The following is a 14,543-nucleotide window of genomic DNA, read 5'->3' on the forward strand; positions in this document are numbered from 1 at the left end:
CAGTATGAAATATTTTCTAGTTTCCTAAACAATCTTCGGATGGAGATAATTAGTTTGAGGGCAAAGGAATTGGTCGAGGTCAGGGGAGGTAGTAACTCACATAAACAAGGTTGAAAGCAACATGCATTAACTCCTTTTCTCTTTTTCTTCCTTAATTAGAAAAAAAAAAAAAAAAATTCCTGCTCTGAAGATTGTGAAGCTTATCAAAAGGTACCGAACAATACAGAAGGAACATACCTGAAGAGTTTCTAGCCTTGTCGCGGATCTAAAAGGTGTTTCTTTTGTTTTAGTTACTTTCCTGTCCGGACAACTGAACATCAGCAGGAGAAAAAAAAACTGATTCCAATATCAATGAAGACCTCGTCATGTAGCAGCCCAAAATCATGATAAAGAGGGCATGCATGGATATAATCTGTTGTCTTTTCTTTTGATTATCCTCCTAACTTTAAACTAAAGTGATTAATTTGAGTAACATGCAATTTTTTCACACACTGCAAACCCTTTTCTTCTCATGCATTCACGTTACCAAAGGCAATGAAATTTGGAATGCCTTCTTGATTTACAACTAACACTTTATTTCATCTCTAAAGCAGTAGGACTTCTGTCTTTTTTTATTTTGGTACAAATACGTAGATTATACCTTCTTAATTAGAAGCTATGCTTGTTTTAATCAATAAATTAGAGCACAACTACTTGACCTGTTCCAGCGTCTTCCAAGTTGGGAGTAATTTGTCATCCGCTTAATAAACTGAGTGTCTCTATGCTGCTTCTTCTTCTTTTCTTTTGTTTTTTTTCCACTGAAAGTAACTCATTGTAAAGTACAAACCAACAGTTTAAAAAATTGGAAAACAAAACGGCTGGCGGGAGATAAACCCAAAGCAAGTGAACATATAATACCAGTTCATATCCACCCACCTTTTCTTTGTTCACCCACCTTTTCTTTGTTTTATTTAATGTAATTAATTTTATAATCTCCCTGTCTTTTCTCTGTCTATCTATGTGTGCGTGCTTCAATGGATAAGTTCAAAACCTCTTGTTTTCTGCGTTACATGGCTCTCGTTCTTCCTTCTCTTTCCTGTTTTTTGGTCTTTCATGGCTTTTCGTTTGTCTCTGCAACTGCCCCACTTCTTCAACCCCTTGTAAGATCTCTCTCTCTCTCTTGGTATACATTTATTTTGATGTATACATTGACCTAACTAATAACGATATTGTGCTGAGAGACCTAACTAAAAACGATATTCACACATTTGTTTTATCTTTTACATTTTGCTTTTTTGGGAAGTTTTAGCATTTTTTTTTGTCACTTTCTTATCCAGAAGCTTATATATATATATATATATATAGAGAGAGAGAGAGAGAGAGAGATATAGATATATATAATTTTTATGTAAATATGAAGTTCAGTGGATGAAATTGATATCTAGATCTTGTATGCAAACTATGTGTGTGAAGTGTGTTCTGCATCCGGCAATTGCTTCTTCTTTTTTATGTTTTGCTGGACAAATGTCACCTGCCTGAATGTCGATCTTGTTATTTCTGTTATTTTTTGTCCTAAACTACATATTTGACTTTCATAGAGCCATTCCGATCATCATCAGAATAGGAAAATCAGAACAATTTGTAGGTACATTGTTCCCTATAATTGCATTAAATGGACCGCTACTTTCAACCAAAGTTAAGCCTCTCCAGTTTCTTCCGGAGATAAGGCAGCATATGGCAGCTTATGTAGCATAACTTCATAAGTAAGCAATAATCGGCTCCCTTGGTGTAGCCAATTGGTTCTCTCTTCTCTGGATGTAGAGGGACTTGCATTTAAATTGAGGGAGATTGGGATTTTTTATGAGACAGAAGAAGCTGTGAATCCTAATATTGTCAACTAAGAAAACAAAAAACAAGAACTAAAACAATAATATTATCAATACCATTTCTCCCACTTCTTGATTAGCAAGGGGTAAAATATAAGCAACACCGAAACTAATTATTCTTGTCCTTTAAGAAATAGCTGATGTTAAAAGCAAGCCGTTCAAAAAAATTAAAAAAACAAAAAAATCCCAACTAAATCTATTCATTTTGTTTCATTGAATTTTTTCCCCAATATTAAGAAACAAATTCGTTTTCTTGATGTGGTTAAATCTTGTTGAAGATTCTCTGACCATTAGCTAAAAGAAGATTCCAGCATTCAATACATTTTCGAATGTCAGTGAGGTTAGTAATGGAACTTTCTCTTGTGTTCTGACAGAAAATCTATAAGATCAGAGAACAGACAAAGAACTACAGTCAAAACATCTCGACATTCAAGTTACAATACAAAGGAAAACAGAAGTTACAGCCTTTCAAAGAAAAATGTCTTCCTTGGGTTAATTTTTAGATGTTATACCTCAACAAGGTGGTCTTCATATAAGACTTTATCATCTATAGCTGCTTGTGCTTCTTCAACTCACAACAATACTGAGAGTGGTACTCCAGTGGCCAACACCAATGTTCACGAAATCAAATTTAACCGGGTCAACTGTCTTGTACGGGTGTTGCATGAATCTGCTAAGAGCTTCTCCCTTGCAGTTGAGTCACTTGAATTGATAGGAAATGGTCCAGAGCTTGCAATGGCATGGATTGGGAAAGATGTGCACAGATGGCATAAAAGAATTGCTTACTTGGTAGATCATGTTGATATTGTTGGTTTTTGCACATTTGTGATTTATGCATGTTTAATCTTTCTGCATGTATTTATAAGTCTCTGTTTAGAACAAATGTTACACTGAATTCTACTTAGCAGACTAAAGGTAAAGTGTTCTTGCTGCATGGTTAGATTTGATGAAATACTGGACAAAAAATTATTGATTACCAATGTTTGGCAGGTGGCAGTTTATGCCTTGTTGAAAACAGCAATTGAAGTAGAAGTTTTGCTTTCTCATGAACGTCACTGCAACAACTCTTATGCAGTTAGAGAGATGTAAGCATATGATGTTTTCTTATAATCAATCTGTCAATAAGTGATTTGCTATTATGGTGATCGATGGGTAACGAAAAGTAATAGCAAAAGCTTGTGTTGTACCTTTACTTGATATTTTGGTTTAGCTCGTAGTCCATTAACTGAGTGAGTAATGAGGCATCTAAACTTAGCTCAGGAAGTCATGCTCAAAACAATGAGTACTAATATGCTTTTTCTTGGTCTGTGACACAAGTCTTAATGATGGAAATTTACTCTCTTTGATCTTTTGTTCTTTCATCTGTTTCAGCTTGACCCCAAAGATTAACTTGATCGGGGATCATATTGAAAGTCAACTGAATATGAGGCACTCTAAAATGGTCGAATGGTTTAGAGTGGTTGAACTGCCGCGCGTTGCAGGATTTTTCGTTCCCTTGTTAAATAAGTGGTCTATGGAATATGCAGGAAGGTTTGTTAAGAGCATTTAAACTTTTAGCATGATATGTATTGTTCTTGGATTATTTTTCTCCTCAACAATCAATAAAATGTGAGAGCACATGTTAATTTATAAGTGAGTTGTTGTCTTTTAGGCTAAACACAGAAACATTCAGTGGTGTTGCAGGGATGGTTGTTGCTATAAGCTGCTGTGCTGCGGTAGGAAAGTTGAGTTCTGGGCATATTACCTGTCCTTTTCTCACACTTTCAGTGAAGGATGTAATGATAGAGCTCATGGATCTTGCACATAGTCTTGAATTGGTGGAAAAATTGCACCAGTTAGCTACTGAGGCGGGATTTGAATTGGATTTCCTGTCACATTTTGGTAAGCAGGTTATTTCCAGCAAAAGAAGTGAAGAGCTAGAATTTTGGATTGGGTTGGCTCAGAAAAAACTATCAATAGCATTTTGCAATTATAGTGTGCATTGGGATGGGCAGAATTTTCATGACAAGGTTAGTCGTAGAATTCATGAAATAAGCTTTACATATTCCTAACTCAATCTCACATGATGGCCAATTTGACAGATCCAAGATCAATAAGTAGAAGTCTTTACCATTTACATTTAAATTATTGATCTTAGTTACAAAGTTTTGACAGATTCAAGCAAATACTTTGGCCACTTTTGGACTTTTTGCATATCTTGGAAGAAGTACTAGATTATTCTTGTCAAGAGTGGGCATAAAGGATGTTGATGAACCAATTAAGGACTTTTTAAGGTAAATACATCACATTCTAACTGCATTTTTTATGTCTTAATTTTTCCAACACAAACTTTAGGAGGTTGAATGGTTTGCCTGCAGCTACTTGGAATGCGGTATCCTTTTCATATACCCAGAATTTTCTTCCATGTCAGTGTATCAATCCTTCATGGAGGTTTGTTTCTTCTGTACTTCTATGAAAGATGTAAAAGAAGGATATTCTAATCTGAGAATTCTCATTACAGGTTGTGACTGATGAAATAGGATGGCTTAATTTTTATGTCACGTGTCCTTCTGTAAGTTGTCGGGGGAGAAGAAGATCCAAGCAGCATGCTGTTCAAGCAGAGAAAGAAATTGTTTTATCTATAGTTTTTACCATATGCTATGATGTTTTCTCTGGATTTGCTCACTTCAATCGTTCAACTCAACAGCTCTTAGATGCTGATTTGCTAGCATTCTTGCTCCAGAGGTAGCTAATAAAATCTCATATTTTATTGTGGAGTTTTATCTTGTTTAAATTATCAATATACTATAATAGTTGGTCAACTTTTTAAGCTACAATGTTATCAATTTTTTCAGTCAAAGCCTACTAACAACTTGCTTGGAAGACTACTGGGCTGTTTATGATAAATCAAGGTATTTTGTCTGCTTCATTCTTATGTTTAGATTCCTTTCTGTAAATTCAGCATCACCATTGAGGAATAAACTAATTGTGTTTGTTTTGATATTTGGAAGCAGTGAATTGTTAAAGATTACTGAAACTGGTGATGCCTCTGACCCAAATCTACCTTCTATCAAATCTAAAGGTGCGAGTGTGACCAAGTTGTCTTTAAACATAGAATCACAACAAAGTAACTTACTTATACAGGGGTGTCTGAATAATCAGTCTGAGTATGGTTTTAAACTGAGAAAGGTATGCTCATTAGAATCCCTTGTTAACTCATTATGTTAGAACTAAAGATAGAAGAAAAAAGAAATAAAGGCTTTCACTAATTATGTTACTTCATGTGCCAATGTATTCTGCAAACGAACTATAACCAGAAAGTTTATTGAATTTGTTCTTTATAAATCTTTGATTAGAAACTATATTTTTCCAAATTTTACCATTATTACTAGCAGGCTATCTGCTCACCTGGGAAGGAAGCAGAAAAGCCTATAGGGAGCTCTGCTGAGAAATCAGATGTTCTACGTCAGAGTCTGCTTAAGAAGTACAGCATCAAGTTGGCATCTGCAAGCTCTGTATGGTCAATACCCCTTGCTTTTACTTGTGGGCAGAATTTTATTGTTCTCTTGTGCTAATATCCCAATTCAATTTCTTTTCAAGGATATATGGATGGGTACTGAATTGCTATACATAGACATTACGACTGCTCTGAAGCTGCTCCTGAAACAATTTCGGGGCCACAAGGTTACAATGAGGGAAAGAAATAAGTTGAAAAGAACACTGAATGACTTTGCTTCACTCATCCCGATCTCAATTCTAATGCTAATCCCTGTGAGTGCTTTTTTGACCCTTTTTTTTTTTTTCTTAAAAAAGTTATTATGTATTATCCAAACTCACAAAATGAAAGACACTGAATCTGTTGTTGAAGTTAGCTCTCTCCTTTTACATATGAGTGTGGTTGTGCATTTAATTTGACACTAGGAGCAGCATTCATCCAAGCAACTTAAAAGCAAATCTGCAAATTTTGATTTTCTTCCTTCCTGTGACAAGGTATCTGCTGTTGGTCATGCTGCCATGCTAGCAGCAATTAACAAATACATGCCACAAATGGTAATTTATATCACCTATACTATAACATCATTATTTACAATTTTTATCTTCTATGTTTCTTTTTTTCCCATTTTTCTTTCATTTCCTGCTTGTAGATCCCTTCTCCTTATTCGTCGGAGCGGCTGGATGTTGTAAAACAGCTAAAAAGAACTAAGAAGATGGAAATTAGCCCACGAAGAAACGTTGACGACCCATATTCTAAGACAGCATAAGAAATATGTTCTATGCAGAATTCTGGTCATGCACCAAGGAACTGTTGCAAGCTGGTTTCTTCTCTGCTCTCGAATTCCACAAGAATCTGATGCTTTTCTTTGTGTATGTACATCGTTCAGCATAATATCCTTGGGTGATTTGACATGTCCATTTTCCTGTTGATACGCCGTTGAATCCTAAATTCATTAAACCATATTCATCTGAAAGGACGAGGCATTGTATGCTCTATATGTTTTGTGATATGATAAATGCATTTTTCTGTTGGCCATGTGGTCGTGATGTCGATGTTTACCACAGTTCAAAATAGTCCCAAACCATTTATATTGGTCTTCAACATCAATGCTGAAAGAGACTAATGTAGATAAAAGTCTTAAAACTTCCATGCTCATACCGGTTAAGGTTGCGATGTCCAATCCAGAAACTACAGGCCTGTTTGGCTAGCTGTTTTTAGAACAGTTTTCTGTTCTTGAAAATAGAAAATTGTTTCTAAAACAACAACGTAGCTATTTAGCCATTTGTTTCTAAAAAAAAATCTAGAAAATAAATTAAAAAAAAAAAAAAAAACAAAATTGGGAAAACATCAAAAAGATGTTTCCACCTGTTCTCTCATCTTCGTTGCTTGACTGTTCTCTCACCTTCATTGGGCTTGAAACTTTTACCGCTCCTTGATCCGCTCACACCAGCTAACCTTTATTGAACAGATCTCGAATAGCCAGCGGTTCCTTCAACAAATTTCGATCAAATCTCTGTTCTTGAAGTTCATTGATCGAGATTTTTCTTCTCTTCTCAAATCTCAAAATTTCATTCTCTGGTTTTGGGTATTTTTCTTCTGAGTATGTTTATTCTCTGGTTTTGGATGTACCGCTGAAAAATTTCCTTCTCTTTTTATTTTATTTTATTTTATTTTTTCTGTGTGAGAAAAATTGGAAGGTTTTTTTTTGGTGTTCTTAAGTTGGATTTATTCGGAATTTATCTCCAGAATGAAGATTTTGGTTGGATTTTGTATTTCTGTTGATAAATTATGTGTGTTTGTAGTTTTGTTGGATTTGGGTTTAATTGCTTATTATCGATTGTGACTTGGTTAACCTTTGAGTCTCATACCAATTGCACGATACTCTGCAACCTTTCTTTCTTCTTCTTCTTCCTTCCGACGTCTTCGATGAAACTTCTTTGTCTTTTTCCTCTGTCGGGCTTGCCATTCCTAAAATAGAAAAAATAAAAAAAAATTTAAAAAAAGGAGCTCAAATTCAACCCAACCTTGCACATATACTAAATGGTATTTGAAACCAGTCAGATAATCACTTTACATAGAATACATGGTCGAGGACGAACTGGATAATGGTGTGGGTGGCGTGCAAGTCAGCCTCAAAACCTTGCCTTCCATTTTTTTTTTTTTGGTTTTTGTTTTGGGGTCTTTTCCTTCTTTATCAGATAGCCGATATAGAGGGAGTGAGAGTGTGACTAAATAATTATACTTGGGATAGATAGAGATAGATAAATAATCTTCAAACTAGACAGAACTTTTACGTACAGGACGTTTAGGTGCAGTTTGTTTAGTTGTTTTGGTACAGCTATCACCTTAAGCCAAGGTCAATTCTATCTTTCAAGGTCAGTTCTATCTTTGGGTTGAGGGATCAAGGAGGAAGCAGTAAATGTGAACCTATTGCAGACCACACAGAAATGGATAGGAACAGGAGCTAGAGATATTAATGTAGATTAATATAGTTCCCTTTTTTTTTTTTTTTTACCAAACCCATTTTTGACAAATGGGTTCTGCTATGTTCTGTTTTACTGAATGATGAAGATTGGTATTTACACTATTGTTAATTTGATCTTCCAGTTTCATGTTGATTATCTTTCTTGCCTTTTCATATAGCTCCTAATTGTTTTGTCTTTGATTCGGCATGGAATTTGTCTATCTCACTTTCCATGATGATTGCCTTTGTTGAAACTTTTAAATTCCTAAAAATGTTTATGATGATTGCTTCAATTCTGCTGTTTATTTTTTCTGTAGTATATTTTTATGATGTCCACTATGGAAAATGATGGTGGTGATGATTCAACTCTATGGGGTGCTACCAATGAAAAGATTTATATAGATGTTATGGTAGATTTGATAAATAAAGGTGATATGAAAGATAGTCAGTTCAGTTCAAATGAATGGACTAATATGCTTGAAGCTCTGAATAATAAATCTAAAAGAAACTACAACATGAACCAAATTAAACAGAAATTTCCATTATCTAAAAAAGGTCAAACATAAAAAATTTTATAGTATTATTTGATTTTTTTAGTTGCATAATACATGATTGCATTTTTACTATCTTTTTAGTTGAATATTATGTTGTTGATTCTAGATTTCCATGTACCGTGGGTTTTATTGTTCCATTTTGTGGTGAAAGATATCATTTGCAAGAATACCATGGTAGAGGTCGCCAACCAAGAGGACCAAAAGAACTGTTTAATTATAGGCATTCTTCACTTAGAAATGTTATTGAACGTTGTTTTGGTGTGTTGAAAGCGTGGTTTCGAACTTTAAAAATGATGCTACCTTATAAACAAAGTAGACAACCTTTGATAGTTATAGCTTGTTGTACGCTACATAATTTCATTCGAAAGTGGGCACAAAATGATGTTATGTTTAGACAATGGAAAGAAGAAGAACAAGAGATTGAAGATGAAGAAGCTGATACAAGTGGATCAAAAATAGTATAGATTTGTCAGACGAAGCAGCAACAGCTATGGCAGCTTATCGAAATCAGCTTTCACAAGTAATGTGGTATGACTATGTTAGTAATATGTAAAAATTAGTAATTTAATGGATATTTATAGTTGGAGATTTTATATTAGACTTATCAAATTTAATTTCCTATTACCAACAATTATTTTATTATATAATATCAATTACTTTAATAATTAATTAATAAAAAAACACTTGATTGATAATGTGGCAAATGGAAAAAAAAAATGAATATCAATGAATCAATAATAATAGAAGAAAAAAAATTCAACTGAAAAAAAATGTTATCTTATATTTTAATATATATTTTATATTATATATATATATATATGTATGTAATTCATTAATATATGAATGAATTAAAATTATATATATATATATATATATATATATTTATAGCTATATATATTATACATAAGGTTCTTTGTATGAAAAAAAAAAAAAAAACCAAAAACCAAAAACTATTTAAAAAAATTTTGAAAACTATTTAACCAAACATGTTTTCTATTTTTTTGTATTGAAAATTGTTGTCAAATATTGCCAAACGCTCTTTGTTTTCACTAAACAAGAGAAAACAATTTTTTATTTTTATTTTTTAAAACAATATTTCGAAAATAAAAAACAGAAAACATGACCAAACAGAACCTATATTATTTAATAGTTAGGTATAGTTAGGTTTAGTGGTGGCTGTAAACATATTCCTAAATAACCGGTTGGCAACTTTGAAACCATCCTAACTGACCATATCAAATCAAATTCTTCAATGTTCATGTCTTCATGGTAACTTCACTTTTTATATTTTTTATTTTATTTTTTGTTCATGTCTTTATGGTAACTTCACTTTTTTTATTTTTTATTTTATTTTTTGTATCCGTCTCATGTAAAGACCCTCTTATAAACCTTTATGCTCTTCAACCATTTAAGCACTCAATTTTCAATTTCATTTTATCAAACATCTCATTCTTTAATTATTTATTTGCTCACGAAAGTATAAATTAAAAAAAAAAAATTATTACCAACATCCCTCCGAAGGTGTAAAAAAACCACAAATGACCTTCCAAGCCAAAATATCCTCAACTACTTCAAAGGAACGAAAAAGAATAAATTTAAATAACATATATTCTTAATGTGAACTAATAATGCTATTCGACCGAAAAGGCTCCGTATTTCCTTTTATCGCCTAAGGCCACAAATAAAGTTGGGATGGCCCTAGTTTGATCAACTAGCTTGAAATTCGTTATTGAGGATCTAAGAGTCCTTGTGTTTGAAGCATTAGCCCAAAAGATTTAAACCACCCTCTTTGGATCACGAGCAGCTGCAAGATGATCCTACAATACGAGCCATGAAAAAATGGTTAGGATCCTAGTAACGGAAACAAGAACCAGAGGCAATAACCTAATCCAAGCCAAGAAGGCAAGAACCTTTTTTCTACACAGGCCTCGAATTATAAAAAGAATCCAGGTTAAAGCTCAATTAAAACAATCGCACTTACAGATATAAAATCAAATGCTTTTGAATCCTCTTTCTTTGAACTGTTCACCACAGGGGCGGGAGCTACATAATTTGCTTGGAATATGTCAGGAAGGGGTGTAGGATATCCTCCCTTTGTTCCAGAAACAAGACCAACACCTGTATTTTGAGCATTCAGGTTCATTGTTGCAAAGTGTTGTGCAAATACATTGCCCATGGCATTGTAATTTATCTGTTGAGCAGGAAAAGCTTGATTGAGCATAAAGCCAGGATGGACGTTATATGCCGTAGCACCTTGAGGGAATATAAAATTTGCACTCATCCCTGATGTTTGAGAAGCAAAACCGCTAAATGCATCATTGGAGACCTGATGGCTGGAAGAATTATTTGAACCTGAGAAAAAGACTTCAGATAGTGCTGCCGAAGAGGTTCCTTTCTGCTCTGTCTTTGAACCATTTTCATTAATAGACAAATCACCCATTAAATCATTAACATCTTTTCCCTGATTTACTTGCTCTTGAGGAACTACATAGTTGGACCCAAAGATATCAAATACTTCAGGGCCATCTTTCTTTCCTGCTGTTGCTTCATTCTCATTAGTATCCTGTCTACCATCAACTCTCATTCCAGAAAAGAGATCATCTCCCTGTTCTCTATTCTCACTAGCATGGAATGAAACATCTGCAAAGGGGTCGTCATCATTTTTCAGTTCACTAGCACTTGCAGCATTGACAAAACCATCATCATTTTTCAGTTCACTAGTGCTTGCAACATTGACAAAACCATCTCCAAACAAATCATCAATTAGTGGGGTTGCTGGTGTTGTCAGGTTTGTGCCAATTTGATCACTTTTATTATTTGTTGAATCTGTTCCACTGAAATCATCTGAATCACCAGTGTCAATCAAGTCAGGCATCTGAAAAGAAGCAGAATTAACCTGTACAAGCTTTTCGGAACTTGGAACTCTTCCTGCCTGTTCTCCACCTAGGAGGCTCAAAACCTGTTCATGAAGATCAAATGTTCATCCAACTATATAAGCTGCCTGATCTTCTCAAAGGAAGTACTCTTTATCCAAGTTGACATATAATATCTCTAGGAACAAAAACATAGAATATCACTATACTGATTCATCAAAAAGATTTACCTTTGGCTTATCTCAAAACTGCTAAGATGAACCTTATTATAAGAAGAAAATAAAAACCAATAAATGAACCAGAAATAAATTATTGAAAAAAAAAAAAAAAAAAGAAAAAAAAAGACACTTCTATGACATTTTTCTTTCCAAAATGGAGCCATTAATAGAATTCGTAGGAGTAGAGAATGTCAATCCAAATTTAAAACAAACCAGAATAGTAAAATAAACAAATAAAAAGAATGTTGAGTTTTACATAGAAGAAATGAATAGCTTTTCCCTCTTCCAGAAAATTTCTTTTATTCCTAAATTGTTTTTCTAACATAGTTTCACGCAAAGGAATTGATCATCAATTCTGTCTGTACAAGGCATCATGCTCACTTTTACATATGTTATGTTTTATTTCCCAAATAACAATGGTCAGTCCTGTATCTGATTTTATTTCTTCCAAGGCTGCTAAAACATTGATACATTCAGCGCCTACTATGCAGGGCAAAGAAAAAAAGCTTTGTAAAATACTGATTTTAGATTAAATCCCATATTTAATGTTGAAATAAGTAAGGAATTGGGGACAAGAATTCTAAATAGATTTTATGCGAAAGCAATAATATACCTTGTTAGCCTTTTCTCTGAGAGAAGCTTGTGGAGACTCGGAGCATCTCACCACCACATCTTTGTTCTCACTAAAATAAGCTGTTATGGTTGAAAAATGTTCGTCATCCTTTTTCCTCAAAATTGACTCGAGAACACAAACAGCTTTCATGCGAATCTACAAATATAAAAATAACAACAAAAATGAATACCATAAAATTTCTAAGAAAAGATATGATGAACAAAAAAAGCTTTCCACCGTAATTTCAGCGAAAGAAGTTCTTAACTCAATGCTAAAAATCTAAAATGTGAAAGAAGGAACTTTTGAAGCATATATAAATTATAAACTGAATATAATAATCTTAAATTTTGTTTGTGAAGAGCATGAGCATCAGGTGGTGTTATAGCTAATACATAAAACATAAGCAGCATGCCTGCCACATTGGAGATTGGAGCTTTGACTCGAGAGCATGACTTAAAGCCATTGCATCCAACTTAGCAGCCTCTCCAAGGAAGACCTGAAGCGCATCTCGAGTGGGTTGTAAACGTACACCACCTGACGTTACAATAGTTTCCAACAACCTTTCCTCTTGTGTCTTACTTCCAGTACGACTTGAACTTGAATCCTCATTGCTAGATTCAGTGTTGTTTAATCTTGAATCCTGGTTCCAAGGTCCAGTAGCCACATTCTTTGAAATCCCATAACCACCTTGAGTTTCATTGCGATATTCAACTGGTTCATATCTATCCCTGTGCTCATTTTCTGTAGTCAATGATCTACGAAGATTTGGACTTTTGTAGCTTCCAGTGTCTTTCTTTCTTGATGAGTGACCTTGTGTGAAACTACTTAGTCCTTGCTTGATAGATACACTACCAAGACCAACAACCTCACTAAGAAATGATTTCTTATCTTCCGATGGCGGTTCATAGTTTGTATTACCAAAACCTTGTATTCGTCTATTGAGATCTTCAGAAGGTGCAGGCTTATTGTTGTCCTCTGAGAAGATAGCAGCAATAGCCTCATGAGCAGTGTCCCTCACAGCCTTATTAAGCGCATCCCCTTTCAAAGGATCCAATTGCCCCTTATAATGAAATAATTGGCGCACGGCCACCGAGTGTCTTTGCATTTCTCTCCTGAACTCCACACCAGACTTCCCCACTGAATATTTAATCAACCTTAAGGCCTGCACAAAATTAAAGCAATAATGGGTATCATCATGTCTAATAATCCATAGCTTAAGTTACGATGTGCACATATTCAAACTTAAATTTTATCAAATCAATTAAGTTATTGGATTCCAACAAATATAAATAACATGCAAGATAGAAACAGAACCCAATAGATCTTTACAACTTAAAAGGAATAAACAACCAAACAAAAACAGAGTAAATAGCTGACTATTTCATCCGCTGCATCAGCTTCCAAGGTGACACAAGCTCTTAACTTCTCCAGTAGCCAGAGAAGCAAGCCCAGAAACAAAATTGAAATCTCAAAAAAAAAAAAAAAAAAAAAAAAAAAAAAAAGAAAAAAAAATCCCTCCATTTCCCAAAGCTTAAATCTCCCAATTAAAACTTAATAACGAAACTAAAATTAAAACGTCAAGATCTATTCAGTCTTAAAGTCTAGGGGGGAAAAAAAAAGTTTCTCAAAAATTACCAAAGAAGAAAAAGGCCATGATTACCTTCTGTTTAACAATTGGGCTCTTATGGTCGAGACGCTTCAATACAAACTCTGAGATTTCCTTCACAATACTAACATGCGAGGATCGCAGAAGCTCGCAAATTTCTTCCAATTTGTAAACGGGAGTGACTTTGTCTTCGTCCGACGTAGCGGCATCGATCATACGCGACCTCCAGTACGATTCCACAGCTCTTCTGCTAGAATCCATCGCCACCCAATTCAAACAATAACCAAATTCCAACCAAATTCAACTTTTTCAATCCAATCCCCCCAGCTCTGAGCTCGAAAGGGATCCGATCGATTGAATCTTAACGAAAGCCCCCTATTATTTCCCGATCGATCAGAAACCAAGCAAAATTTGAATCCGGTACGATAAAAGTTGGGGCTTTTCGGTTGAATTCCAGCCCCAAAGCAACAGAAATTGAATGAATTTTTGGGCCGTTGAATAAAAATATTGAATACAATTGGATGAGAATTAAAATTTAGGGTTTTAAAAAGAGTGAGGAAGAAGGAGAAGAAGGAAGAAGAGGAGGCAAAACATGCAATTTCAAGGCACGGACAGTTTGTTTTGGCGTGAAAACGGATCGCCGGGTATGAGGGTGACTCACCTGCCTGTTTTGTTAGGCTTTCAATGCGTGTACTATTTCAGAACGTGGTCCATATTTTATACTGAATAAATATTCTAGCCGAACGAAAAATATTTTTCCCAAAAAAAAAAAAAATGTTATTTACTAAAATTATTTGTTATTATTATTGAATGAAACAAAGTTGACTATAACTCAATCTTATATTTCTTTTCACGTTATTTGTGTGATTGAAAAT

At 34.3% G+C, this 14,543-nt stretch overlaps 2 protein-coding genes across 4 annotated transcripts; one reads left to right on the forward strand and one right to left on the reverse strand.

Annotated features, from left to right (window-relative positions):
• The first annotated feature begins 338 nt into the window (after positions 1-338).
• On the forward strand, positions 339-6,386 carry LOC107428532 (uncharacterized). 3 transcript variants are annotated; one of them, XM_060819796.1, is made up of 14 exons: positions 339-1,139; positions 2,240-2,654; positions 2,856-2,950; positions 3,237-3,395; positions 3,538-3,874; positions 4,020-4,138; positions 4,223-4,295; positions 4,366-4,589; positions 4,700-4,756; positions 4,856-5,033; positions 5,237-5,359; positions 5,445-5,615; positions 5,835-5,894; positions 5,990-6,386. In XM_060819796.1, exons 1-14 carry the CDS (start codon positions 1,093-1,095, stop codon positions 6,104-6,106), a joined length of 2,175 nt encoding a protein of 724 aa, XP_060675779.1. In that variant the 5' UTR covers positions 339-1,092; the 3' UTR covers positions 6,107-6,386. The 3 variants fall into 3 exon arrangements, with proteins under 3 accessions (XP_060675779.1, XP_060675784.1, XP_024933960.3); XM_060819801.1 differs by having other exon boundaries at positions 5,240-5,359; XM_025078192.3 differs by having other exon boundaries at positions 4,859-5,033.
• A 3,494-nt stretch (positions 6,387-9,880) lies between these two features.
• LOC107428557 (protein MODIFIED TRANSPORT TO THE VACUOLE 1) lies at positions 9,881-14,366 on the reverse strand. Its single transcript, XM_016039106.4, has 5 exons — positions 13,723-14,366; positions 12,475-13,224; positions 12,063-12,218; positions 10,340-11,317; positions 9,881-10,175 (listed from the first exon to the last, which is right to left on the reverse strand). The coding sequence occupies exons 1-5, from the start codon at positions 13,927-13,929 to the stop codon at positions 10,134-10,136; spliced, it is 2,133 nt and encodes a 710-aa protein (XP_015894592.3). The 5' UTR covers positions 13,930-14,366; the 3' UTR covers positions 9,881-10,133.
• Positions 14,367-14,543: the final 177 nt, after the last annotated feature.

Source organism: Ziziphus jujuba, chromosome 1 (assembly GCF_031755915.1).
Source record: "Ziziphus jujuba cultivar Dongzao chromosome 1, ASM3175591v1".
Classification (NCBI taxonomy): Eukaryota; Viridiplantae; Streptophyta; class Magnoliopsida; order Rosales; family Rhamnaceae; genus Ziziphus; species Ziziphus jujuba.